Source organism: Strix aluco, chromosome Z (assembly GCF_031877795.1).
Source record: "Strix aluco isolate bStrAlu1 chromosome Z, bStrAlu1.hap1, whole genome shotgun sequence".
In the NCBI taxonomy this organism is placed as follows: Eukaryota; Metazoa; Chordata; class Aves; order Strigiformes; family Strigidae; genus Strix; species Strix aluco.
This window is the reverse complement of record NC_133971.1, coordinates 96,718,633-96,744,638: the sequence shown is the minus strand read 5'-3', so window position 1 is coordinate 96,744,638 and position 26,006 is coordinate 96,718,633. Positions and strand designations below refer to the sequence as shown.

General features: G+C 42.4%; 1 protein-coding gene across 4 annotated transcripts in view; it reads left to right on the top strand.

Annotated features, from left to right (window-relative positions):
• The window catches only part of LOC141918908 (alpha-protein kinase 2-like), an 87,057-nt gene that overhangs the window by 3,118 nt on the left and 57,933 nt on the right, over positions 1–26,006 (top strand). For all 4 annotated transcript variants that reach the window (XR_012621827.1, XM_074813855.1, XM_074813854.1 and 1 more), the window contains exons 2-4: positions 6,410–8,129; positions 17,681–20,540; positions 23,121–23,268. Coding sequence is in view for 3 of the 4 variants with exons in the window: in XM_074813855.1 (XP_074669956.1) it covers positions 6,636–8,129; positions 17,681–20,540; positions 23,121–23,268 (4,502 nt within the window). In the remaining variant the exon portion in view is untranslated. The remainder of the gene's footprint in view (positions 1–6,409; positions 8,130–17,680; positions 20,541–23,120; positions 23,269–26,006) is intronic.

Here is a 26,006-nt window from a genome sequence, read left to right as displayed (position 1 = left end):
AAGTCTGATTATATCCACCAGCTTTCTTTGTGGTTAAGCTACCTGCCAATATAACATCTCTATAAAGGGATGCATGCAAATGTATACAGTATGCCCAGGCAAGTGGAGAGGAGAAGGAGCTCTTGATAAATCTAAAGTTTAGTAGGATAGTCTAGGGGTTAAGAATTGTTTTTCAAAAGGGCAAATCCAGATCCCAGTGTTTGACCTATGGAGTGGAAGCAATAGTAGGAAATTCTGCTGGCATTTGGGGATGTTGTTGTCTCAGACCAAGTATCTCCAAATAAACAACAAAGCACGTAAGGGAATTACTCCACTGACTTTCTGAACAAGATCAGTCTGATGGAGAAGTGTTAACAGGATAGGTGAGCAGACTGCATTATGCATGCAGCCGCATCCTCCTCATATACGTATACACACGTACAAAGGAGAAGGATTGTGCTTTTTCTATGTAGATTTGTGCGTAGAAGTTCCATGAAAGTTAATCCTTGACCAGTTAAGCAAGAGGGATCTGTTTTGTGTGATTTTGCGTGGCCCCCAAAGTGTGGACAGTGGCAGATAAGTTACTGAAGACATGGTCTGTGTGACTGAAGGCTATTACAAACGCGCTATTTATGTAGCTACCCATTTTTCTTGTTTTTTCAGGTATCCCGGACCCAGTGTCAACTTGGTCTAAAGAGACCAAAATATCAGTTGATGGAAGGGTATTTCTTAATATGAAACACAGGGGGATTATCAGTTCCATTCCTCCTGTGTGTGTAGTTAAGATAACCCTTTGTGTGGGCTGATGCAGGTTCTTCTTTCCCACTCCTCTGCACCACTGTGGGTGTAAAGTGGGTCATTTGCAGAAGGTGTACAGCCATACAGGGGTGTTTATGCACTGGTGTGGAGCTTTTAACAACATACCTAGACAATGCTTTGGTTGTCAAAGCTGTTTCCATACAGTAATTGTGCTGCAGTACTGTACCAGGTTTAGGCACAGATGCGGTGCCCATTGTGCCAGGCAGCATGTGAATACACAGGATGGTCCCTGATGCAAAGGCTTGTGTGGTGCTGATAAGGAGAGAGACAATACCTGGGCGTAGACTGGCAGGTCCTGTGAGAGGCGGGAGGAGCAAGTGCCCCCGAAAGATAGGAGGAGTAAATCCTGTGAGTAAGGGCGTGGGCTGAGCAGGACTGTACAGAGAACCGAGATTACGTGACGAACAGATAGTAAATAGAGAAAAAAGCTTCAGAGAGGTAGGAAACGGAATTTTTTCCGCTGACTCTACAGGACATGAACCTCACAGAAAGACACAAATTCCCTCCTGGACTTGTAAAATACATAAACTTTCTGTAGAAATAACTTCTTTTGTAAGCAATTTTACATTCACAGAAGACTTCCATTTTGGCTATAGCTAAATAAAGTAGAGGAAAAATGTGAGGCAAGAGAGCAAAAGGCCGCTTTGTAAGCTTAATTAAATTTGTTAAAAATTTTTTTTACTGACACTAGGATTAAGTCTACAGTTCCTTCTGAAATCATTAGAAGTGGCTTTGGGTCCAAAACGACCTGCAAAATGGCTATTACTAAAAATTAAACATAATTTAAACATTGTTCCTTCCATGTTAAAGTGTAATTTTTAAAAAATGTTTTGGTCTCAGTTGGAATAAATGATCAAATATTGAACATTTTTGATATTAAAAACCAAGGTTCAGATTGGGAAAGATGTTGGCATTTTAATGAAAATAAGTTTGAACAATCAAAATTTTTATTTAGAATTGGAATTTCAGACAAGTTTTTCACTATGAATAAGTTTCTCAAAACCACTATGGAATGACAAACTATGAATTTTAACTAAAAAAGCTTTTCTTTTCCTGAAAATTTACTTGAATTTGTTTTATTATATATTTTGCTTAGAGAAATGTTGAGTGATTATTTTAGCTATTTTGATGCTTTTTCCAGCCATTATTTTACATAATATTATTTGAAACTGATCATTTTTCATGAATAGTTTGATTATTTCCTGCCATAAAAGGATTTTGGTGAGGCATCTAAAAATGTCTTTCCTGCTATTGCTGCCTTGTTAATCTGACTGCTCCAGGTTTTCATCAATTCTATATTTCTCCTAAATAGTATCCACCACAGTTCTCAGGTTGCCGTTTCCATGCTGCTGCCAGCTTTGTTTCCCTTATCCTTAGTTTGTAGGGCACTGAGCTTCAGCAACATCCGACCCTGGGGTGTGCGTGCGGTTTTCTTCATGGGAGTAGAGACAGACCTGGGAGGCGGGTGGAGGAAGGAGAAAGGGGAAGCCAGCGTGTCCAGGGATAGCGAAGGGGGAATTCAAATTGTACCTGCTCAGCAGTGGTGGTTTGTGACCGAGGAGTGATCTGGCATGGAGGGCAAGAAGGCCCAACTGCTGAAGGGGTGAAGCTGGCTGGAAGCAGGAATGGCAGAGCCCAGACTGCTCCCTGGAAGGGGTTGGAGTTTCCCTGGGTGGTGAGATAACCAACAGCCGCAGGGTTGTCCTGTAGCCCTCCCGTGGTGCGTGCTGGGAGCCCCCTCTGGGCAGCAGAGCGGGACTGGAGCTGGACCCGGACCCACGGCTGGGTGAAGGTGCCCAGACAGCCGCTGGAGAGATCGCTGCGGGTGCAGGGTACATCAGCAATGGGCTTGTCATGATCTCTGCAGGCTCCTTGCAGAGCCGCTTATGGCGGTAGGACTCTGCCTAATGCATTGTTCATTCATTTTAATTTTTTTTTATTTAAGCACAAACATGTTTTATTCGCCTTAAGGGTTACCATAAAAATTCCCCAACAATTTCTACGGTTCTGATCAGTAAGAGATGGAAAATACATTTACAGATCCTTAGAGAACCAAACTAGGCATCTTTCTTACATTTCCTGCTAAAACCTGCTGGTGTTCATTTCTCCTCCATGGCTCTGCTCCACTGTCCTCCTGTCATTAGCTAGAACCTGATTCAGCCAGGAGCATTGTTGGTTTCCAGAGCAAGACTTGAGACAAGCAGCGAGAACACCCTTATACGTTTAAATGTTCTCTTGTCATCTTTTCACCAAATGTTCAAAACCCAGTTTATTAGGAATTGAACTTATTTTCAGGTTACTAGTCAACAGCTGATGGTAAATTGTCATGATCCCATTCATCTTTCTTCAGTGAACTTCATCATGCATCTTCTGTCACAAGTTTTCTCAAGGGGCTGAGAGGGTGTTATACTAACAGTTCTCTTCTGAATTTCTATCTAAATTCAATAAGTTAAATTATGGTTTTATCTAATATCTTCTATTTTCTCCCCAGATTTTAAAATAATAATGTCTCTTTATCTTGGGTGAAAACCAGCATTTATTGCAGTTTTCCTCATGGGACATTATTTTGCTTTAATTTCTATTGTTGGATCTGACAGAATGCACGGCAATCTAATCTAATTTTCATATTGAGAAATCTGACAGTTCTTTTCCCCTCGATGTCAAAATGCAGCTGAACGAAGATAATGATAACTGTATAGTACAATTGCTTTAGTAAAGAGTATTCATGAGTTCAATCTGCATTAAAAAAATGTTGCCAAGGCTCTTTTGAGCTGGGAAAATTACCATGCTTTTAAAATAACTTATACCCTCCAAAAAAAGAGGAAAGAGGCATCTGGTCTTCTGAAAAGCAAAGATTAAAGTAGATTTGAAAGAATGCAACAGGGAACATTAGGCAAATACATATTTAAGAGGAGATGGGTGAATGCTGGGGGGTAATTCCATGGCACTGTAATAAAATGGATGAGGAAAAGATTAATCTCTACTGCCTTTTTTTTTTCTGTTAAATATTTATGTTTCTTAGAGTTGAAATGGAAAGCAAAACGTGATCAGCAATCTGAAAGGCTGAAGATAATGGGATATGGTGTCGTCTTTCTCCAGGCTCTTGCTGCACACAGGGTCTAGATTGTAGTTCAAAGTCCTGCACGAAGCAAGTGTGGAGTATTGGCCCAGGGCCGGTTGACAGGTGTCTGCATTATTTAAAACCACTATAATAGGCAGTAATTGTCCTCCTCTTGTCCTCTTCAGCAGGGAAGCCCATATTGTGATGGGTTTGAACTAGACTGCTTCTCGTGCTCAGAGGTGGTAGTCTGAGGAAGCCTGCACAGCAGCCTCCTGCCCTGTACCTCCAGTGTGGATGATCACAGAATGGTTTGGGTGGGAAGGGACCTTTAAAGGTCCTCTAGTCCAACCCCTGCCATGAGCAGGGACACTTTCAACTAGACCAGGTTGCTCAGAGCCCCGTCCAACCTGACCTTGAATGTTTCCAGGGAGGGGGCATCTACCACCTCTCTGGGCAACCTGTGCCAGTGTTTCACCACCTACATCGTAAAAAAAAATGCCTTTCTTATATCAGTCTAAATCTACCCTCTTTTAGTTTAAAACCATTACCCCTTGTCCTATTGCAACAGGCCCTACTAAAAAGTAACCTGAAAGCTTCTGTCCGTCAGCAACACTGTATGCAGCAGCGCGTGCTTCCCCCTCTTCGCTTCATGCTGCAGAGCATCTCTAGCCAAGCCACTGCGACCAGGCTGCTTTGCACTACTTGTTTTGTCATCTTCTGTGTCCCCTCTCCTGTCCTCTGCCCTCTCCTCTCCTGGCCCAGTGCTGACCCATGTTGCCCAGGTTGCCTGTTAGGTGGTGCCAGAGCCAGCAGCCTCACAGCAAGGTTGCTGCAGCTCCATGCCCGCACGTCCAACCAGTGTGGCTGAGCACATGTGCTCACTAGGCACATACATGCACGTATACAGCACACGTATATGTTGTATGCTGGGAGCAGGTGCTGGTCTGGCTGCCCCATCTGCTGTTGTTCGTCTGCGTTCCTTTGTGTGCGTGGAGTCCAACTGCTTGTTGTGACACTTAACGTTGTCCCTGCTAGCGTTCTTCCTGTTAACCACCTTCTCTTCCTGCTTTTTTGTCTCCCAGGTAGCGCTCTGGAAAAGGTGCCAGTGGCAGGGTTTGCCCGAAGGAAATGAAAATACACCTAGCTGCTTTGTGCTCCTTATGTGGGAGGCAGATTCCAAGCAAGCCACGGAAGCCCCTTGCTATTTAGCCATTAAGCTCTAATCTAGCTCCCACATATTCTCTTACTGATTTTGATCAGTGCCTGCGGTGGACTGTGACAGGAAGCTGGGTGCTGACAGGTCCAGTGGCTGCTCTGCTGGTGGCCCTGCAGAGAGCAGATGGAGTGCTGTAAAGTGCTTGAAAGGGCGTCAGGAAAGGCTGCTGTGCCGGGGTGCTAGGGCTGGTGGCCTTGCAGCCAGGAGAGAGAGACATTAGCTAAAAAGGTCACGATGGGAGAAGCAGAGAGGAGGAGACGAATGAATAGAGGTGTCTTTAAATTGCCTCATCGGGGTAGCAGGATGGCAAGAGAGTTCTTCCTGCTGTTCTTCATGTCATAGCAGTTCTGTGAATAAGAATAGGTCACTGTTTTTCAGAGCTTTTAGTCTGGCATCCTCCATGAGATCAAATTTACCTGATGCCCGGTTCTGTTACACTGCTTTCGCTGATGATGGGTCCCTGGGTCGCGGGCGAGTCCTGCCGTGATCACTGTGGGTACCCTGTGGTGAAGAATGACCTAGAGTGCCTCTAGTAGTATACAAAAACATCTCGGGTATCTAAAATCCTAAGATTTGGGAATGCTTAGGAAAATTTTTTTACAAGGAGAGAGAGATGATTCCATATTTCTTTGGATTCAGCTAATGGAAGGCTTTTTGTTGTATTTCACTTTGTTTTTATGTAAATTCTGCGTTACCACAGCATGTTGCTGCTTTACAGTTGTTTCAAAGTAAGACTCAACATGAACAGGAGGTTGAAGCTAACCAGCCTTGGTTCATTGTTCTCTCACCACAGAAATTACAAACATAAAGCCAAAGTACAATAGAATTGCTTTAAACAGAATAAGCACTATAAAATCTAGCTAGACATCGTTCCAGGTATTTCCACAAACAGATTTGGGAATTTATGTCCCTATGATACTAGTTCAAGGAATAGGCTGCTCTTGTGCCATGTGACTACTAAAACAGCAGATACGTGGTACCTGGGGAAGTCATGCACATGTGAAAATTTACATTGTCTGCAGATTACTGTTTGCATTTGGAAATATCTACATGATGTGTGCTAAAGCCTCTGTTGTGCAGCTACATGTACGTGCAGGCATGCTTAAGAATTTGGTTTTGTAGCACAGATCACTGGACAGTTATGGTGGGCTGCAGTTAAGTGTCATTGCACAGATAACTGGGTTATAGTTGCTGCTTTAATGTTTGATCTAGATTTTTAAATAATGAATTTTTTTTAAAAAAAATGCTTGCAACTATGTGTCAATTGACCACCTTTTAGAAAATATATATACCCATTTTAGCAGTAATTTAAAACAGGTTTCTTTTATTTGCAGGTGCGCAGAGCAAGATCTGCACTTTATTGAGCAGTACCTGGAAACAGTTTGACAGCTAGAATGACCTGCTGTTCAACTTTTGTTGAACTGGAATCATATGCGAAACTCAAAATTTCCCCAGAATTCCTTCTTGACCTAAATGACAACATGGGAGACTTCAGGGTAAAATGAGCAGAACAAGGAACATTTTGCACAACACAGGAGTTAGCCCTGTAAGTGTGGCCCCATGTTGATTTCACCAGATTCTGACTCTTCAGAAATCAGTGGTTTACTGCTTGAGAAGCTCAGAAAAGCAGAAGTATTGTCCCCATTTGAGAAACCCCACAGACACTTGCCTAACACGGAAGACAACATGGATGTAACAAATGTATTTAAAACCCAGGAGATTTCCTGCCTCAGGGATTTGTCAGAGCATGGTGATCGCCTAATTAATTTTAACAGTATGGTGAGCGTCGCTGCTGGAAAAGCAGAGGAGTGCTGCAGCAGACAGATGCATTCCCGCCCTACAAATGCACTCACTCATCACACCGACAACTGTTGCCTTAACACGGAAGACTCTGTATCTGGCCAGTCTCTGGCTGACGTCCAGGCATGTAAAAAGACTGGGCTTGGTAGACCTCTTACCATGGACACCCTGTTCAGTGAGCAGGCAGATACTCCCATAGTAAATCACAGTTATTTTGTGAAAGATGATTCTGAAAATTCTGCCGCTATTCCTGAGATTTATGCAGACAAAATTCCAAGTGTAAGTGATGACTTTTCTGATGATGACCTAGAGTATTTTCAGTGTTCAGATGTGCTGACAGTGCATGAAAATGAAATCTGGCAAAAGAAATTACAGTTTTTATTAGAAAGTGATGATGAAGATGATTTAAAACTGAGTAAGGATTGTGATGGGTGTGCTTACTTCCTCACTGAAATGCCTTGTCTGTTCCAAGTGTCAGATAACACTATGCCTATGGATACCACCATTGGCTTCTGTGGTCATCACTCAAAATTCAAAGGAGTAAATGTAAGGAGAGACCCCTCTACGTACAGCCAGTCAACTCTGCAGACGGAGATGACTCTCACTGTTGGACACCACCGGGGTAAAAGTACCAGTCTGAGAGACAAAGAAAAGTATAAAGTGCTTGTTGCATCTGCAGCCATTGAAAATGACCATCCCAGAACTGAGGAAGAAAATAATGGAAGTGGCCACTCAGCTGCAGGTTTCTCAACTGACACATCAAAGAACAAGAATAATCTGCATGCCAAGGCGGACCCCTCTACTCGTGGCATAGGTGCTCCTTTGACAAATCAGGCTTCAGAAACAATGACAGAAAACAGCACGGACAAGGACTCGCTGGGTGAAAGCTCATTGCTGCTAGAGGAGGAGGGAAGAAATTTGCCGGAGGAAAATGCAAGGCATGCTGTCTGTACCTTAACAGAAAGTCTAAGAAGAAACCTTTTAAAGTTCTTAAACCCTAAAGAGCTTTGCAGATATGTAAGTAATATAGGACAATCTTTTCAGACTGCAGCAGAGGTTAAGGAATCCAGTGCTCCTTTTCCCAGTCAGGAAGGTGTCATTTCAGCACAAATCCCCGAGGAGCCAGGAAGCCTGCAAATGCAGGCTGGTTTGTGTCATACAGAAGAGGCAGAGAAAGACTGTCACTGGGAAAAGAAAAGGGCTTGGGGCCTGCCTGAGCAATATCAGATGCCAAATGAAAATGTCTCGCCCAGGGTAAGTAAAGTGTTTATCATTTAATAGAAAGAACTGCTCTACTGATTTTATTCCTGTTTGTCAAAAAATAATGTAAAATTGAAATTACTCTGACATACTATTCATGTACTTCTGAATGACAGCTACGGCTGGGAAGGAAATCTGGTTTTGAAAAAGGCCCAGATAAACCAGAAGCTGTTCTAATTATAGAGTGAGACTGATAATACTAAGAGGCACTAATGGGACTCTGGACAGCTGGATAGGGAAATCTGATATGTAGGCTATTGCACAGGTCTTATCAAAGTAATGTTTCTTTCAACCCAGAAAGTTTCTCAAATACCTACTGTGAGAAGAGAATGTTTTGATTTACTTTCTTTTCAGTTTATACTCAACAAAATTGTCATCCACTTATGGTGCTGGAAATCTAAAACAAATCAACAGGGATTTGCTCTGAATTTATAACAAGGAGGGAAACTTAATCCAGAGAGTTCATGTTACAGAGGTGAATGGAGCTTTTATTTTTAAAAATAAAACAATAAAAGTGTCAGATATTCCAGTTGAAATATAAAAAAACAGTTAAAGATAAAAACCCCAAAGTGACACTCTCCGTGTACTCGCATGTTTTATGTTGTTGGTAGGGGAAGTCAGCATAGTTGTACAGATTGATATGATGCTCCACTGGTTTTCGTAACTGGGAGAATTGGATCGTATTTTTTGTTTTGCACAGTAAAGACTCAAGATGTATAAATACATATGTATGAGTATTAAATCATGAATAATCTTATCACCGACTTTACTGATTTGAAGGTGTGCAGCTAATTGCACAGAAAAAAACCCATTTATGACAAACACAAGCTTTTTCCAGTTCCGCATGCTTTTCTTCATCTATATTATTTAGGCAAAAATGTCTCCCAGTTCTGGGTAGTAGACTGTCTTTAATCTCACCACCAGGGTGTCTTAAGCAGTCAAAAATCACTGAATTCTTCTGCCTGAAAAACATCCATAGGTTTCTCTGTTTTTATAGTACATAAAATTCCAATTACATTGTAGCAGCACATAATGTTCTTATGATGGGGAATGCCACCCCATTGAAATTAATCTGCAATGGATTGCAAGACGTTGTTTCATTCTTTCCAAGTGCAGCACAATAGTTTAAATCCCAGAAGCCTCTTAGCAAAGAGCAGCTGTTCTGCTCCTGTAAGTGCCAGGGCCAAATTTCAGGTTGGCTAGTCAGACTCTACCTGTAGTCAGTGAGCATTTCTTCTGTTCGTGTGTCCATGACCAAAGCTTTACATTGGATGAAAGTTAAGTAGGAAAGAAGTATTGGTGTATACAAAAGAGCTAGAGATGAGCACAAACCAAACCCCTGGTTTTAAACACGCATGAATGAAGATGAAATTTAGATGTAGGTTCAAAATTATGTGGTCTTGAAAATGAGCCAAACAAAAGCATCCTATCTGGAAACTATAGCACAAGGAGAACGTGGGCAGCTTCTCACAGCTCTCCTACAGTAAAGCCAGAGTCTCCTCAGCAATCCGCTTGTGTAACCTAAGGAAGGCAAGAAAGAATCAACCTCCTGTGGCTGCACCCAGGTTTATGTGAAGTGCACTGTGGTATGAGCTGGAGCCCAGCGTTTGAGACAACTCTGCCTGGAGCAAGGCAGGGGGTTGGAAAAAAACCACAGCTGACCGCTTTGGAAGAGTGTTGCATTTTCCCTCTCCATGTGGTGAATCAGGCGTGCTGAGAGGTACGTAGCAGCCACAGAACCGCAGCACTAATTACCGAAGGATTTACACTTCCCCTTAGTGCCAAGTTGCCTCTAACTGGAACAACCTCTGCAGGCTGTCTTGTATGGCAGCTGCTGTGCTGGGTGACTTCTCCTGCTGTGGGATGGTCAAGGTGGGAGGCTCCTGGCTCCTCTCATGACCCCATGGTTTAGCCCCAGGTGAAATTCTTTATGTAATGCTTCAAAGCAGCTTAATTAGTAATAGGTGCTGAGAGCCAACTGTGCCAGCTGTATGATATTACAGCTGGGAGGCTTCCAGTTTGCAGCGTGTCATTCCAGTGCTGGTCTCTGTTCAGCGTGCAGCCAGCAGCCTCAGCACAGGGTGTGGCGTCGCTCCTGAGTTGCAGAGCCTGTGTCTCTGGCCTGCTGAATGCCAGCAGTACTGGTGAGTCCTGCTGGAACTGGCTGGTTCAGGGGGATTCCAGGGCATAAAGGAAATACTTTGTTTATGCTGATACCCCAGAAAGAGTGGCCTGTGGTGTTTGTGTATTTCTAAAGCATTTTTTTTCCTGCTGATTAGGTCTACTGTTCATCCTGCCATTATTTTCTTTTCACTCATATCAGAACAGCCTGTTCTCATAAAATTTGAGATACTTGGTTTGACCTTCCTGACAAAGTTACGTCACTTCTAGATAATTTAAAATTTTACTGTACTAAAAGGAGAGAAGGAGAACTGACAGAGAACTTCCAAGTAATCGGGTAATCTGGTTGTGCACAAGAAGTATTTTGTCTAGCACATAATACCTTGGCTTTGTTAGGTTCCAGGTTAGCCAACATGGCGAGGACTGCACAGGGCCACGAAGCTGTTCATCTGCTGGGCTACTGGCCCTGTTCAGCCTGTGAGGGTGGTGGCTCCCTGCTGTTGTGTGTGGTGTGCTAGAAGTTGCCACAGGTGACAGAGAGCTGTGATTTAGAGCATTCCCCTAGTCGTGTGCACTGCACTCCAGCGCTGTCACGAAGGAGAGGGTGTGTGCTGGGAGCAATGTGCAGAAAGAGGTGGGAAAGGGTGGAAAGGTGTGAGGGGAGGGAGGAGCTGGGTTACACAACAAAGGAAGAGCCAACGGAAACCTTTGAAAGGGTGTCAGAACAGTTATGTCAGGTTAACTCTGCCCATGAGGAGTTAGATTGAAACCCAGCAAATGGTTTCACATAGGCCAGTAAACAGCTGTTGGATGGGAGCTGGTTTCATGGCTGGCTCTGAATGCAAAGTGGGTGAGGACTTCTGTTCAAAACCAGTAATGGGTAAGAATTGTTGTGCATGCCCAACACATCCTTTTCAATCAGCTTATAGTTGTTTCATGTTTCATTCAGATGTTTTTGAAGTATACCTTTGCATCTTGTCTCATTTGAGTGAATAGTTGCTGGAAAAAAGGAAGACTTTCTGGCTATCTGAGCTCAAAACCTAGTCAGTTATGGGTTTTTTTGAGATCTGTATTCTTGCTCCCTCTTGGTGCAATTTGTCACCACTCACAGTTCTTTTGCTGAAATTTTGAAAAAAGGGTTTGCCTGAATCTGTTTCCTATGACGGAGGAAGCTGAGATCCAAACCTCCTCCAGCTTTGGACCTTAGCAGAAATTAGGACTCTAATTTCTCAAAGTTGTTCACTTCATTGGAAAGTTTTGCACTCTGTAAAATACTGAAGTAGTCCTTGTGTGCAGAATAACTCTCTGTCAAGCGGTTAGTATGCTTTGTTTAAGAGTATTATATTCATACTGTGTGCCACTGACCCACCGGGAGAGACTGAGAGGCTACACTTCATCTTTCTAACAGGCTAGAGTGGTTGGTGCATTCTCTTGAAAAGGTGGTCTTGCCTCATCAGACTTTTGCTCTGCGTCTGGCTGAGACGGGAGCTGCACATTCCCAGGGCATGGTGCGGGCCTGAGCAGTGTGCAAGGGGCAGGAGCTCTGCATCGGCGCAGGGAGAGGAGGCCTAGTCTGAGAGGCTCGGGCTCACGCAGGCTGTGGCACCAACCCTTCTCATTCAGTAGGATCCACGCTGGGGTTGGCAGGTAACATCCCGTTTTGTCACCTGTGTTGTAGTTAGCTCTAGTCTTTCCTGGGGGACCTGCAGAAAACCATCCCTTGGAAAATCCTTACGACTTCAGAGCACGGACCCATGACAGCTGTGCACGGTCAGCCTGTTGCTCTGTGTCGTCAAAGGCAGAGAACTCGCTTTCTGTCCTTTGAAATACTCTAGTGCTTAACTTCCTCTTCTTCTGCCTCTTCAGCAGGAGTAGCAGGATGTGCCTGTCAGTAAACATCTGCAGGATAAAATATAGCTCATGTCTTGTTTCACCTGTCTAAAGCAGTTGAAATAACTACAGGTACTGAGTTATTTTAGCTAATACAAGGCAGGTGTGCCATTTAAAGCAGAGTGTTATTTCAGGAAAGAGGTGTTTGAGTGGCATTGCACAAAACAGGGAAGGAGAAAGACCCACTAAAGTATTGCTGGAGAACAGTGTAAATTAAAAGCAGTTCCAACCATGGTGGATTTGAAAGAGCTCTGATCCAGAGGCAGTGATACGCTTACTGTCTGTATTCTAGGGATGGTTTGTTACACTCCCATTTGTACAGAGGGATAGAAAAGTAACATGGAGGCTTTATTTACAGGGGAGAATTACCTTGCTAAACTACTTCCTCTTAAAAAACAGTGAGAAACCATGAGATAGAATTAATCATCTCATTTCAGAGATTAACTTCTTTTAATAACAGAGGTGGTTCACCTACGGAGGGAGTTTATTTGCATGTGAATGTGACAATTTGTCACTCGGTTCAGAAACAAACTTTGTCACGTTGGGTGAAGATGGTCCATTTCTCAGGTATGGCAAAGGGAGCAGAGAACAGCAGCTCACTCAGATTATACTGCGAAGATTCTTGTGATGCTCCGAGGTGCCTTTAAAAAAATCACGTGGAAAAGGGTCATTTTAACTCCAGTTTATACCTTTTTATCACACAGCAGTAAGGTGATTTAGCTGCCTGTTCTTTGCTTTATCACAGCCTCATGTATTTGGCTTTCTTTAATGTTTTGTCATGTTCTGAAGATCCCAGCTTTACATTTATTTAGGAGATAGTTATGATGTGTCAGTTTTGTTGTCAAGAAATACTTGTAAGTAAAGACAGTGCCAATATCATTATTGACTCTAGCTAATAACATAGAGTTTCTGCAGAGAAGAAGTAGACTTTTTAAAATTTAGCCTTAATTCTAAATCAAAGCACTTGTACTGGTGTTTCTGTTTAACCTTCACTCTATCAAAATATTTTGTCTGGAATTTAATCATTTATTCTTTTAGTAAGTTTTTATATTACTTTTATATAACAAGTAACTGCTGTCTTTGACTTTGGGTCACTTTCAACCCAGGCACAAGTCTGGAACCAGAGTACCTGTAGGATTGTGTCCTGTTGATGCAGTTCTATACGTTGAAGCACAGCTGATCTATACATTTCTTAGAATGCCCCCCAAGTATTTGCTATTGCTTGTTAATTCAGTGTTATTTAAAGCCAGTCACTGAACAGCACACAGCCTGCCAAGCTTAAGAGCCAGTCAGATCCAGAAAGGATCTCTTACCTTCAGAGAAGCTGTCATTCCTACCAGAGGGGATCCACTGCAACTCAGAAAAAACAAGAGTGAATATGGGATACTGAGTGCAAATACCAAACCAAGAGGTAGGGTGCAAGGCAACTAGACAATGTAAATGGATCTCTCTTTATTGCTACAAGACAGTCAGTGGCTTTCAGAGCCAGAGCTTTGTTTTCAGAAAATCATATTTTTGATCTACTGCTGATTTAAACTTCTGCATAGCTTGCATAGTTACTCAGCACTCTACAAGCACAGTATGGCAGTAAAGCCATTAAAAGAAACCATAAAAAATGTAACAGGTTGGCCACTAAGTTGGATGATATAGTGGATTGAATAGGGGACCTCCAGATCTGAAGATGAACCAGCCCAGCTTGGGCTGAAGGGACAGATCAGTTTTACTGTAACATTTGAGGCCACAGATTGAGTGCTGTTCCTTGATTCCTGGTGACGTGGAGACTTAAAACATTCAAGAGGTGTTTCAAGAGGTGACTTGAAACATTCTGGGGGAAGCTCACTTCACCTGTAAAATGTTTTGCAGGCTTGTAGGTCACCAGTTTGGTCATCTGTGTCTCTAGATATGCAGAGACTGTCAGAGGAAAATGACCTGCTATCAGATTGCCATGAAGAAGTAGAATCCTTTTAAATTTCTTCTTTTTCTCCATGTTCTCCCCAATTTCCTTCTGTAACTCAGAGGTGACAGAAGTGGTTGCTTTACTCCCTGTGGTCCTTCTTTGCTTTTTATTTAATTGTTCCAGTCAGGCTTTGGAACACAATGGTTCTTGTTAGCAGAGCAAAAAAAACCAAGGAAGGGTCCTCCTTAGATTGCGATTTTACAATAGATTAAAAAGCAAACTCTGGTTTTGAAGTGGCTGCTTCCATTTTCCTTTTACATAGCTCTTATGTAGCTGACTTACCTGCTTATCCCTGCTTTATTCACAATAACCATGGCTTTATAACGAAAGCATATGGACTGTGTATTTCATGTATGAGCTTAAATACAGAACCATGATTTCATCCTTCTGTCGTCAAGCACCAGGCAGTTTGTTACACACGCACAAATTAAAATCGCTTGTTCTACTGCATTCACATAATTAAATTCTCTAGTTTGTTACAATTCTTTTGTCACCCTTGAAGTCAAGCAGACCGTCAGGTAATTGAAGCAGTTGTTAAAACGTGTGGCATTAAACCCTAGCAATCTTCTGTGAGAACAGGGATCAAAAAACAAATCGAGTTGAATAGTTCTAGGACTGTGTTAGCTGAAATAAATCTAATCTAAGAAAATACCAAAGTTAAAGCCAGCAAGGTTTCCTAAAACATATTTACAGTGTTTGGATATAAATACTTTCAAACAAAAATAACGTGGAGCTGATTATCACATACCCTGGGAGCACGTATCCCTGTTAAATATCAATTAAAAAAATTAATAAATGTGCCACTGTGAGGCTTCAAATTGCATTCTGCTTTCAGACCTACTTTTGTCAAACGAAAGGCAAGGCACTCCATTACAAGCCCTCTTTTATCATTGTATTTATTTTCCAGCCATCCAAATGTGTGTCTAGACAGTGCTGCATGTCTGTAAATGCTTGAGACAGACAGATGCCAACATGGACAGACACACAGATTAGATAGATAAAAGGGTTCTTGAAATAATCAGCCCACTTTCCAGTGGGCATGAGAGCTGTCTGTTTTCAGGTTCATACCAACAGCAGGTAGGGACTGATTGATCATGTGTCTAACACACTGAGCAAGAATTCCACAGGTTTTAGTAAAAGCTGTGATTGAGGCTGCTGTGGCTGTAAGGAATAGGAAACTGAACTCTGCTTTCCAGATGTTTGGGGGGAAAGTGGAAGTGGCAGGAGGAGCGCTAGGCTCAGAGCAAATGCTCAGAACCGACTGAGAACTGGAAGAACTGACTGTAGAGACACATCCGGGCTCACATCCCCCTGGGCGAGGGAGAAGGCGTGTGTCTGAACTCAGACCTGCAGAGCAGACTTGGGCAGGAGAGCGAGGCACTGGGAAGCAGAGGGGACTGCAGTGGTGGAGTTGTGGCTCCTAGGCTCAGGGTTTCTGGGTAAGTATGCACTGGCCAAGGGGTTTTGAAGACAGAGTAGTGGCAACTGCATGGTCCTTGGGGTGCGAACAGCAGTTAAAGTCACTGACAGAAAATTTCTATATCTCTTCCTTCCCCATTGTCCACAGCATGTAGTCAGCTCCACATCCTACTCAAGCTGAATGGAGAAACAGAAAGGATGAAAGGAGTTACAGCTGAAGTGGGTGGCTTTTGCAGCAAAGGAAAGCATTATTTACTACAGCCGGTAATCCTTTACCACGAACTTACGGAAACTAAGAACCTAGTGTCTGAGCAGCCCCTGCCTCTACTGAGCACACAGCAACTCATGGGAAATCCTTCATTACATATCCTTCACCAAGTAACAACACCTGCTGCTTTTCAGAATTGCTTCTCTGAATTGTGCCTGCCAGCAGTCACTGCACATTTCCAGCTCTGCTGTAACCCAGAGCACTTGCCCGTTATGTGTCATAGTTGTTAACTTCAGCCATCCAGCACAGCACTGCAAGTTTACAAATAACTATGGATGGAACTGGCACTCATGAGGGGAAAAAAGCCAACCCCAGACAGTTATGAAGTTGAGTTTGTGGCTGGATAAAAGCGAAAAAATGAAAAATGTCTGGAAATATTGGTGGATTTTAAACTCGGTCTGATGTTTTTTAACATTGCTTTATTTCTGCTGGGAGTCAGTGCAAAGCTTCAGACAACCACTAGAAAGATATATGGTCAAATATACAAACTAGTTCATGAGGTCCATGTTGGTATATCCTGTTAAGGGCTATTGAAAAGTATTTTTTTTTTTTCCCCCAAAGGTTGACTGTTAAACTGCTCTCTACTTTTACAGATTGTTCTGGAAAGTGAATGGTAACCAGAAGCATAAAGCATAGGTTGTTTGGGAAACAATGTATTTTTGTCTAGTAAAAAATTGTAGGCTTCTCCATATATGATTTGCTATGGGTGAAACATGCTCACCAGCTCCATGGAACTGATTTAGAGCTGAAGAGAACTAGAGAAAATCCTGGAGAACAAAAGCTTAGCAGGGACTCTGGAACAAGAATTTAAGAGTGAAAGTTCAGTTTTGAGGGGAATGGTGAACAGTTTAACACATTTTGTATGCCAGGCAGGTGGCAGCACTTTTTTCATCCCATGCAAGCCCAAACATCAGTCAGTTGTTCTCTTTAATAAGGTCTGCACTCTTTGCATAAATTAAGTTCAGTTTGGCTTAGTTTAATTGAGGAATGGATTGTTTCTACATAAAGTGACAATTTGGAATATTTTGATATAGAAGAATAAAGGACATGCAGGAGGAATATGGATTATTATTTCCCACCTCAGTATTCCCAGTGGTACCCTGAGGTTGCAATGCATGTCCCATCAGTAGAGGAGGGCTGAACATGCCTTAATGTTGAGCAATTCATTACCCCCTGGACAGAGGCAAGATCTGGGATGATCTCTGACACTCTCTTGAAGCAGGACTTGTCACCTCAAGGGGTCAGAGGTAATCAAAGACAAATTTTGAAGATGGCTTAAAACTGACCCAGAGGTGTTAATTTCTTGGTAGGAGCCTTGTTCTGAAGTACGTAGCACAGCAGACTTGGGGTTCAGTCTCTGAAACTTTTCAAGACTGATACATAGTAAGAAAGCATCTTTGTGAAACTTCAGATACCAATGCCCATGATAGAAGCAAAGGGGGAGGCAAGCTCCTAAAAAACTGGTCTGGGTAGTTCCAGAAACTCATCAGTTTGCATTATGTAATAATTACCTAAGTATGGTGGGACACTCTGCTCTGACTGTTAGCAAATGGCATAGATAGATCTTTTATTTTGGTTTGGTTTATTTTATCTGTTTTTATCTAGCTGGACTGTATCAGTCATTGATCTTCATCTTGATTATGTTTTATATTTCTCAGCATTTGGATCCTGATCTGAAACTCACCAGGGTTCAAGGCTGTTAAGACCCAGGAGTTTGGTTTCAGTCCATTAGGTTGATAGCTACAAGTCAGAAACCTGACTCTTGACAAACATTAAAAATAATTTTTTTTTTAAAAATTAGGTACATTTCAAGCCAGGACTCTAGTTCAGGCCTGTGTCAAGCAGCTCTTCTAATTTTTAATGACATTTCTCTTTTTTTCTTCTTTGTAGAATCAAGGTGCTAATCTTAAAATCTTTACCCAGAATTGTGAGAGACTATGTGTGGAGCCCAATATAGAAAAGAAAGGCATCTTCGTGACTTGTGAGAGTGCACAAACCATCCATCCCACTTCAGAAATGCTCTGTACTGAAAAGACATTACAAGCAAAAAATGCACATTCGCAGATCTATTCTCAACACCATGTGCCTTGTGACAAGAGAGAAAGTTGTCACCAACAAGTCTTCTGTGAACAAGGTATTAGTAATGGCAACAAAGCAAAGAATGATGTTTCACCTTCTCCTTTATGGCACACAGACTCTGTTCCTGATAAACAAGAATGTTTATGTGCTGTTCTCTCTTCTGCAAAGCTATGTGACGAGCCAAGGGAGGGAGAGCAGAGGTACAGTTTTGACTCACACGATAGCAGCAGCACAGATGCTCTCTGCAGTCTGTCATGTGATGAATCTCTGTTTGAAGCTAATCCCAAGTCAGTCCTGGAATCTGGAGAACCTGGGTGCAAAGGAGATGCTGGTATATCTGCAGTGCATGACAAGCTGTGGAAACTTCTTCATGAAGATGACTCAGACTATCAAATCCCATTTGAAAACCGGGGGGTCACAAGCCTAGAAATCAGGCCAACAGATATCAAAGTCACAGAACTGAATGTTGTACAGGAGACCTGTTCTGATCATCTTTTGCCAATAAATGTGATGAAAGAGCAGGAACCTATTACACAGCCAGCTAGTGGACAAAGAACAGAGAAAGAAAACTGCCGTGTCTCTAATATCCTAATTAAAACAGATGAAGTGTGTAGCAGTGCATCCGTAGGAAACATTCATCTTCCACAAGTGGTAGAAACAGATGGTATATGTCTAGATTCTAGCACTGGAAATAAAACGGAAGCACCATCCATTCATGTTTCAGCAAATAGTATCATCTTAAATACAGGGGAGTGCTTGGAGCAGAAGCCAAATCAAGCGTTAACTGACAGTAATGGATCCATTCAAAGGACTGTGGCTTGGGCAGGAAAGCTAACCATTAATAATGCTTCCCACACACATGAGGCAGATTCTCCACGAAGATTGAAAAATGCTCACAGTGGTAATTTAGCACATGACAAAGAAAACCCAGCTTATGTGTCATATAAGTCGCATGGGACAATTGGACAATTACTTCATGCTGGGCACAACCTATCCTTGATAAATGACTCTGTAACTGGTAAAGGGTGTCATTTTAGAGACCCAGCAAGCAAAGAGCTGGCTTATTTCCCTGAAGAGAAGGATATCTTCCCCAGTGAAAATACCAACCAGCTTACACATGAAGAACAGTCTTCTGTTAACACCATACATAAAAGTTCTGAAGAGAATTTACATGAAAAAGGAAATCACTCAGACTTGAACGAACAAAATTACACTAATTCTGACAGTTATCATCTTTCAAAAAATAATGACTGTCAAGATTTTCAAGTTGCTTCTAATGCACAAAAATACAGTTATGTCATGCGATTGCCTAATTTGATTAAGACTCCTGAAACCATCACACATAAGAATCTACCCCGAAATGTAGACCGACTGACAGGAAAAGAAAAACAAGAAGTGGCATTCACTGTCTCTTCTGGGGATCCATTTTTAAGAGATTTTTATATAGAAGTGCCCAGATATGAACCATGTAAAACAGGAGAAGAACAGAGAGAGATTTGCATTGGTGATGAACAAAGGGCTGAAACTTCCTGTGACTCAGGAGTTAGTCATGTTTCAGAGAGTCAGACTGCAGTTTCCCCTCATAATACATCAGAACAACATGTATTTTTTGTAGACAGCACCTTCAAGTCTGATGAAGAGTTAAAAACTGAGTCTTCAAAAAATCACACTTACGCACCTGGAAGTGTAACATCAGTTAGCACCCTGCTGCTTAGAAAAGCTCAGAATGAGTACCGCAGCGTAGCAGATGAGGATTATAGAAAGATCAGTGATCAGTTAGGTATCCAACAATTGTCTGTAAGAGGAACAAAGTTACCGGTAAGCCAGACAGAGGGCCTTCGTACCAGGATATCGGCAGTGGAGCGTTCTGGCCCAGGAAGTCAAGTAAAAACTCAGTCCATGCAAACTGCAGTCAAAGTAGATGAAAACTTGAGTGCGCTGGAAACTTTCTGCAAAGCATTGCAGGATCAGTCCCATAGGATACCTGAAGAAAACAAGGAGAAAGCAGTCTTGTGTGAAAGTAAACAAGAGATTCAAAGAGCTGTTGAATGTAACCCGGGTGAAGCTGAAACAAAGTCTCCTTTGCACACTTTAATTAGCTCCAGGGCTCGGGGACAGTTCATGAATATTGGCACTAAGCAGTCCTGTCCTGGCTTGATCTCTTCCAGCAAGCTAACCCAGGTTGCTAATTCAGTTAAGTCTACTGAGTATGATAAAGATGGAGAAGTCATGACATCAGAGGATGTAGTAAGTGGTTTAGTTAATTTGCCACCAGCTGATTCAGGGAACAACCAGTATTTTCAAGAGCACCCACCCTGCAGCAGAACTCGGCCATTCTCCTCAGCATTGACCACGTATGATCCACTCCCAGTCAATGCGGAAGGGCTAAGAAATCAAGAAGGGTCAAAACCCTACCAGGCATCCCCAACTGTTGCTGAGCCTGAGCCCATCAAATGTAAACAAGACATAGCAAAGAGTGGGCATCTAGCTGCTGGAGCTAAGAAGAAATTGCCACCAGCAACACTGTCAAAAAAACCCCGACTAGAGGAGAGAGGAAATGTCAGCAAGGATCCTAGCTCTGTTAAAAAGTGTGTGAAGAGTGAGGCAGGCATGATTCATAAAGAAGATAGAAAAGAGCAAAGGAAACTAATTTTGAAAAAGGATAGCAAAGGTAAGAGAAAACTGAGTTTCATTTATGTCCTTTCCCATCGTTCTGGCTACAGTATGAAATTAAAATTCGTTGAACACAGTGCAAGCCTCCTTTAGTCTAAACCACATCAGCTAAAGGTGTTCTGCCCTCACTGATTTTAATTTCCAGTTCTGTGAACTTAGTAACTAGTGCTGTGCCCATGTCACAGAACTAAACCCTCCCTAACATCCTTTTGCTAGCTGGAAAAATATATTAAATTTATGAACTTTTTAACCTGTTTGAAATAGTTACTTCTTCATTTGTCCCTTTGAGTAACTTTTCAGGGATGTATAGCATAATGGTACTACCTAACTGCACACAGTATAGCAACTGCAAGCCCAGTACTTGCATGTCGTTATGTTCCCACAGGGCTGTGGTCCCAGTTACGCTTCTACACTGTGGCTCCCAAGTGCAATTACCCTCTCTTGGTTGCCAAATGGTTTTATGACTAGCCAAGTATTACTGTTAGTCGTAGGGTGCCACTGATAGACATAATGTTTTGCAGTCTTCTCTGATGACTGATGGCTGGTCCTGCATTCCTTTATACCACTGTAGGCCATAAATGACACTGCTGAAATTAGCAGTATTAAACTGACAGAGAGAACATATACTTAAAATGAGATTCAGGTTGCTTGCCAGAGTCTCCAGGGGGTTGCTAACAGGTAAAACAAAATGCAGACAGGAGCAGCAATAGTGTAACAGCTAGACAGGTGAGGTATTTGTGGTTTCTATGGATACTTTGCAAACACCAAAGTCATATTTTTACGTTTTGACATTGCATTTCATGTTCACATCAGAAAATAATTTCATAGATCAGAGCAAGACTGAACAGGTAAGCTACACAACTATGAAGGTCTGCAGAGATTCTAATTACAGTGTGGTCTGGTGAAGTTGTACTTTTCCAATCATATCTTAAAAAACCCCAAACTTTTCTCTGTTCAAAGATGTGTCCTTTGCCAGAAAACCAAGTGTGTGGGAGGAGAGACACGTTCTTTCAGAGCAGAGCAAGCAAACTGCAATTACTGAGAAATGCCTGATCTTTTTCCATGTACCGGAGACTGTGCTTGAAGAATGTTTTATAGGCTTGCATCAGATAAGACTGAATTTTCTTAACCCACTTCTGATCTGCTTCAGTCTAGACTGAAATGAATGTCTGTTTGTACTTGAGAGACTTGTGTGCACCTTTGCCCAGCATTATGGGGAGGGTGGTATGGTTAGTCTGGAATATACTCAGTGTTCTCTTTCGTATCATTTTTCACCTGCAGGAGGGATGACTTTGTGGTTAGGGCAGGGAATCTGGAGCTGTTAGTTCTATTTACAGTTCTGTCACATACTGTCTGTGTCACTTTAGCCCTGATTCAGCAAGGTTCTTAGGCCTAAGGACTTAAGTGACTGCAAGTTAAACATAGCAGTGAATTCCAGGTGCCTGACCCTTCGAGTTGGATCCAGCATTCCTTTGGTGTTAGGTGGGGAAAGTTAAGACTGCAGGAACGGGATCCCCGAGGGAGATGTGTCATGCCAGCTCATTCAGAGTGCAGCAGCTCAGAATTAACACAGTAGGACACATAATATCTTGCATTTTACATCCCCTACATCAAGCAGGGATGTCTCACTTGAGTGCAGGGATGTGTCATGATCCCAAAACCTTTCCCTACGTCTGTGCTGATTCCCTTTCTTTCCAAGTACCCCCCATCCTCCCACTCACACCATGCCCACGTGCAAAGATGCTGGGGCGTTCTGTGAGCCAACAGCGAGTCTTAGCAGAGAACCAGCTTATCAGGGCCTTCCCCAGACTGGGCAGAGGGCTCTCCTTCTGTAAGCTGAGATGGTCAGTGTTTAGCAAAAGAACCATGCCCTATGGCTGGAAAGGTAGGGACTTTCTTTAGAGGTGGGAAATTAAACCAGTGAAACTGAAGAGGGAAGCAAAAGCCACTGACATTACCAGATGCAAATATCTAACCACTGGTGTGGGTTCCTCTCTCCAGCTGTGTTTTAAAGGAAATGGTGCCACCACTGCACCTTGCAAAGCGTCTCATCCTGGCAGTGTGTGTTTGGTACGTTCCAGGCACACCTTGGAGACTGAGATCTCTGGGACTTAAAAGTCTTTTCTCTCAAAGGCTGTGATCAGTTAAAAAATCTACTAGTTACAAATATTCAGTTAATACGCATTCTCATTGTGTAACCATATGGTGTGCTCTACCTTTGTGTTGTCTTTCTGCTGATAAAACCAGCTGGTCCTTTAGTCACAGAGAACGTGTTTTGATTGAGAAATTATTTTATGTCGATGCCTTTTCAGGCTAGAAGTTCCCTTGGGTCCTAGTCCATAAATTCAAAATGTTTTTGCATTGAAAATATTTCCATTGACTCTGTGGGGCACTGAATCAGTCTTTTGAAACCTCTGTATTTTAAAGCCTTGGCTTCTACATCAGAAGAAGTCATAATTATTTACCAGTGTTGTCAGATTCATATTCTTAACATCTGCAGATCATTCTGGGATTCCTTTAAAATGCCAAACCAATATAATTATCTTCTAATCTTGAACTGTGGCTCTTCTGTTTCAAGCTCCCAAGCTGCTGAAGGAAATCCAAGCAGAGTTGTTCCCTGACTGCTCTGGAAATATTAAGCTGTGCTGTCAGTTCGGTGACATTCATGGTGACTCCACCATTACATGGACTAAAGATTCCAAGTTACTAGCTCGACTGCAGAGAAGGTGAGTGGATATTTCTGAAGGACTGGTAGTTTCTGCGTAGCTTTTGGGAAGATATGCCAGTACATACTCTTGTACCTGTTAAGAGGTTTAGTATGATAGGTGCAAAAATTACGTTCAAGCAGGGTAATTAAGAAGCATATCTTCATGCAGTGCATTGATACTGGTCGTAGCTTGCATTCCATCACCAGTAATTCCTCTCAGCCTGTTCATAACCAGTCTCATCCAACTTTCAAGTACTGTAAAAGATCAAATGAAGTTTGAACCTCAGCACCCAGCCAAGCAGCATAAACATGCTTGGTTAGTATGTGAGAAGCTGTCTGTCCTTGCGTGGTGGAAGTGAATTGCTGAAACCACTAACATGCAATGTAGAGCTCGACATGATTATTCTGCGGTATCGATACAGGCTGGGGGTTGAGAGCAGGCCTGCAGAGAAAGACTGGGGGTACTGGTGGACAAAAAACCGGATGTGAGCTGGCACTGTGCGCTTGCAGCCCAGAAAGCCAACCGTGTGCTGGGCTGCATCAGCAGCAGCGTGGCCAGCAGCTCCAGGGAGGGGATTCTCCCCCTCTGCTCCACTCTCGTGTGTCCGGCTCTGGGGTCCCCAGTGCAAGCAGACGTGGACCTGTTGGAGTGGGTCCAGAGGAGAGTCACAAAAATGATCTGAGAGGTGGAACAGCTCTGCTGTGGAGAAAGGGTGAGGGAGATGGGGGTGTTCAGATGGAGAAGAGAAGGCTCTGGGGGGAACTTCTTGTGGCCTTTCAGTATTTCAAGGGGGCTTATAAGAAAGATTTAGAGATATTTTTTTTTTACCAGGGTCTGTGGAGACAGGACAAGGGTCAATGGTTTTAAACTGAAGGAGAGCAGGTTTAGGTTAGATCTAAGGAAGAAATTCTTCCCTGTGAGGGTGGTGAGGCCCTGGCACAGGTTGCCCAGAGAAGCTGTGGCTGCCCCCTCCCTGGAAGGGGTACAAGGCCAGGTTGGACGGGGCTTTGGGCAACCTGGGCTAGTGGAAGGTGTCCTTGCCCAGGGCAGGGGGTGGGACTGGATGGGCTTTGAAGGTTCCTTACAACCCAAACCAGTCTGTGAGTCTGTGATTCTACTTTGAACTTCATATTTGGTATTGAATGGAACTTGAAGCTGATAGGATTAAACAATGGGAATTGTATTTAATGAAGAATGATCTCTCCCCTCAACCCAGCCCATTAACCTGGCTCAGGGTGACTCGAGGCGGTGCAATGAGAAGGGTGGGAGTAAAAGCTTTTTAAGGCCTTTATCAGGATCTTTTCCAGCTTTTCTTAAAACTCCATTTTTATTAAAGGAGTTATTTTCTTCCATGGAGTAATGACATTCTTATCACGTGGCTCTTAAAAGCTGTTTACAATGTTTCAAAAATACAAAATGAACATTACCCAACACAAAAAAAGAAAAGATGTTTCCATCAGAATGCATAATTCTGCGAAAACAAAGTTTTGTAGGAATGCATCTCCTCAGATGTTCTTTTAAGTGGAGAGAATAGGTTGCACGGGTTGGTTAAACTTCCTATGTTCTGATTCTTGTTGTTTTTACTATACAGATTTTGATTATTGTATTACAGTGTCCATTTTAATATTATTACATATCCTTATCTGCTAAATAATTTTGCAGTGTTTTAACAAATAAACAGTGCAGACATATCAAATTTATCAGTTTTTGCAGTGATATCAAGTAAAATATGATGACATAAAATATTTGAATTTTATCTTCATGGGATAAATATATTTCAAAATGTTGACAATAAAGTGAGATATGTAACATGGATTTAGAGTAGGAGAGATTCCTGGTTAGTTTTACTTCAAAAATGTTCAGTGGAAATCTTCCTTCCCTTCCATCACAATCAAAATCTAATTGTTTCGTGTGTACCCAAGCACTGTTACTTCTTTTGGAAATATACATCAATCTACAGAAATACATAATCTGGGCTGTTCAGTACTTTTTAGATTTTACTTTCAGTAGGGGGTGATTACAGGAAATTAGGCAACAAATTGTTGCATTTTTATTACCTGTTTAGACATGGAAACATGCGTATTGAAAAATACTCTAGTAATAATAATATATGCTAAGTAATTTAATTTTAAAACTGTTGTGGGATAAAATCCATTCTCCAGTGTGCCAAAGCGCCATGACACTTCATGCTGCCAGCAAAGCTGTGCACACCTTTGCTGATTCACTTCACAAAAGCTTTAAAGCACAATAGGCAGGTCTCTAAATCCTGCATAGGTTATCTGGTTTGCTGAGAAATACTTCCATGGACATCCACTGTGGTACCTGTGGAAACCTTCATAGCCCAAGAGGACTTCTCACCCAGGCACAGCACTGTTTCAGTGGGGTTTTATTGCTTCCAGAGCCAGCTGGGCTCTGCCAGTGCTGGGACTGCACTCACGTGTCACTGTGCCCCTGCTGATGGCGCCCGTGATCTGCCGGTGAAGTTGTGTCCGCAGACATCAGGGGGCAAATATCGAGCTTGGGAGAGGAACGGAGAAGGCTGAGTGAGGGGTCAATACTGAGGAACAGCATACAACGTTTGGGCTTTCATACTTTATAATTTGGCTATAATACTGATAGGAATATTAGAATGCCTTTTGGTGTGATTTAATTATTTTTGGATTTGATTGTTCTCAGAATGGAGTAGGATCATCTATTGTGAAACACATAATAGGCTGAATTCATCTAAGCAGGGTGAAATAAAATATGTTGTCTAC